Raw genomic sequence first — 1,270 nt, 5'->3', positions numbered from 1 at the left:
GTGTTCTCCCCGGTTCGTGGTGGTCCGTGTTGTCCCCCCCCGCCTCAGGTTACGAGCCCTTGGCTCCGCTCCCGCCAGCCGCCTCGGCCGTGCCCGTCTGGCAAGACCGCACCATCGCCTCCACCAAGCTCCGGCTCCTCGAGTACTCCGCCTTCATGGAAGTGCCACGGGACGCCGAAACGGTAACGGTCCCCTCTGTGTCCCCCCAACCCGGCTAGGATCGTGCCCACCCCTGCACTTGGTGGTATCTTGCTTTCATCTGACCTCTTTTTCTTTTTCCCCCACCGCCGCGATCCTTACAGTACAGCAAACACCTCTTTGTGCACATTGGCCAGACGAACCCCTCGTACAGCGATCCACTGCTGGAGGCCGTGGACATCCGCCAGATCTATGACAAGTTCCCTGAGAAGAAAGGTGGCCTCAAGGAGCTCTATGAGCGTGGCCCCCAGAACTCCTTCTTCCTCGTCAAATTTTGGGTACGGTGCTGGGAGGATGAGGATGGAGAGGGTTGTCCTTGAGCTGCAGGCTTGTTGCAGGTTGGGCACCCCACTAGCCAAGTGGGAACAGCCTGGGCAGCTCCATAAGCCGGTGTCCCCCGTCCCCATCAAGAGCTGGGTGTGATGGCACCTAACAGGACCTCCTCATCCCTCTCATCTCTCCAGGCGGATCTGAACAGCACGATCCAGGATGGGCCGGGGACTTTCTACGGGGTCAGCAGCCAGTACAGCAGTGCAGAGAACATGACCATCACGGTCTCCACCAAGGTGTGCTCCTTTGGGAAGCAGGTCGTGGAGAAGGTGGAGGTGAGTCCCACGCCCCACTGCATGGGTAAGGGGTGGGAACTGGGTCCACAGTGGGTCCTGGAGTGGAGAAAGCCCCAGAGCTGGGTGTAGCAGACATGGGTACACGCCTGTCCATGGGTGGAGTGGAGGAGACATCTCCACCACGTCCCACTTGGCCACCACCGACCCATGCCTGCGCCCCTCGTGGCGTTTCACCTCCTGTGGGGTGGCTGCTCACCCTGGCTGTCCCCCGCAGACGGAGTATGCACGGCTGGAGAACGGAGTGGAGAAAGCCCCAGAGCTGGGTGTAGCAGACATGGGTACACGCCTGTCCATGGGTGGAGTGGAGGAGACATCTCCACCACGTCCCACTTGGCCACCACCGACCCATGCCTGCGCCCCTCGTGGCGTTTCACCTCCTGTGGGGTGGCTGCTCACCCTGGCTGTCCCCCGCAGACGGAGTATGCACGGCTGGAGAACGGCCGCTT

General features: G+C 61.8%; 1 protein-coding gene across 1 annotated transcript in view; it reads left to right on the top strand.

Annotated features, from left to right (window-relative positions):
- The window catches only part of TEAD3 (TEA domain family member 3), a gene marked incomplete at its 5' end in the record, with an annotated part of 3,438 nt that overhangs the window by 1,495 nt on the left and 673 nt on the right, over window positions 1-1,270 (top strand). The window contains 4 exons of the mRNA XM_010131607.1: window positions 49-182; window positions 303-476; window positions 663-803; window positions 1,039-1,065. Of these exons, the coding sequence (XP_010129909.1) occupies window positions 49-182; window positions 303-476; window positions 663-803; window positions 1,039-1,065 (476 nt within the window). The remainder of the gene's footprint in view (window positions 1-48; window positions 183-302; window positions 477-662; window positions 804-1,038; window positions 1,066-1,270) is intronic.

The sequence above is a fragment of the Buceros rhinoceros genome, unplaced genomic scaffold (genome assembly GCF_000710305.1).
Source record: "Buceros rhinoceros silvestris isolate BGI_N320 unplaced genomic scaffold, ASM71030v1 scaffold21142, whole genome shotgun sequence".
NCBI classification, from domain to species: Eukaryota; Metazoa; Chordata; class Aves; order Bucerotiformes; family Bucerotidae; genus Buceros; species Buceros rhinoceros.
Note: the sequence above shows the minus strand (reverse complement) of the source record. Positions and strands in the feature narration are given on the sequence as shown.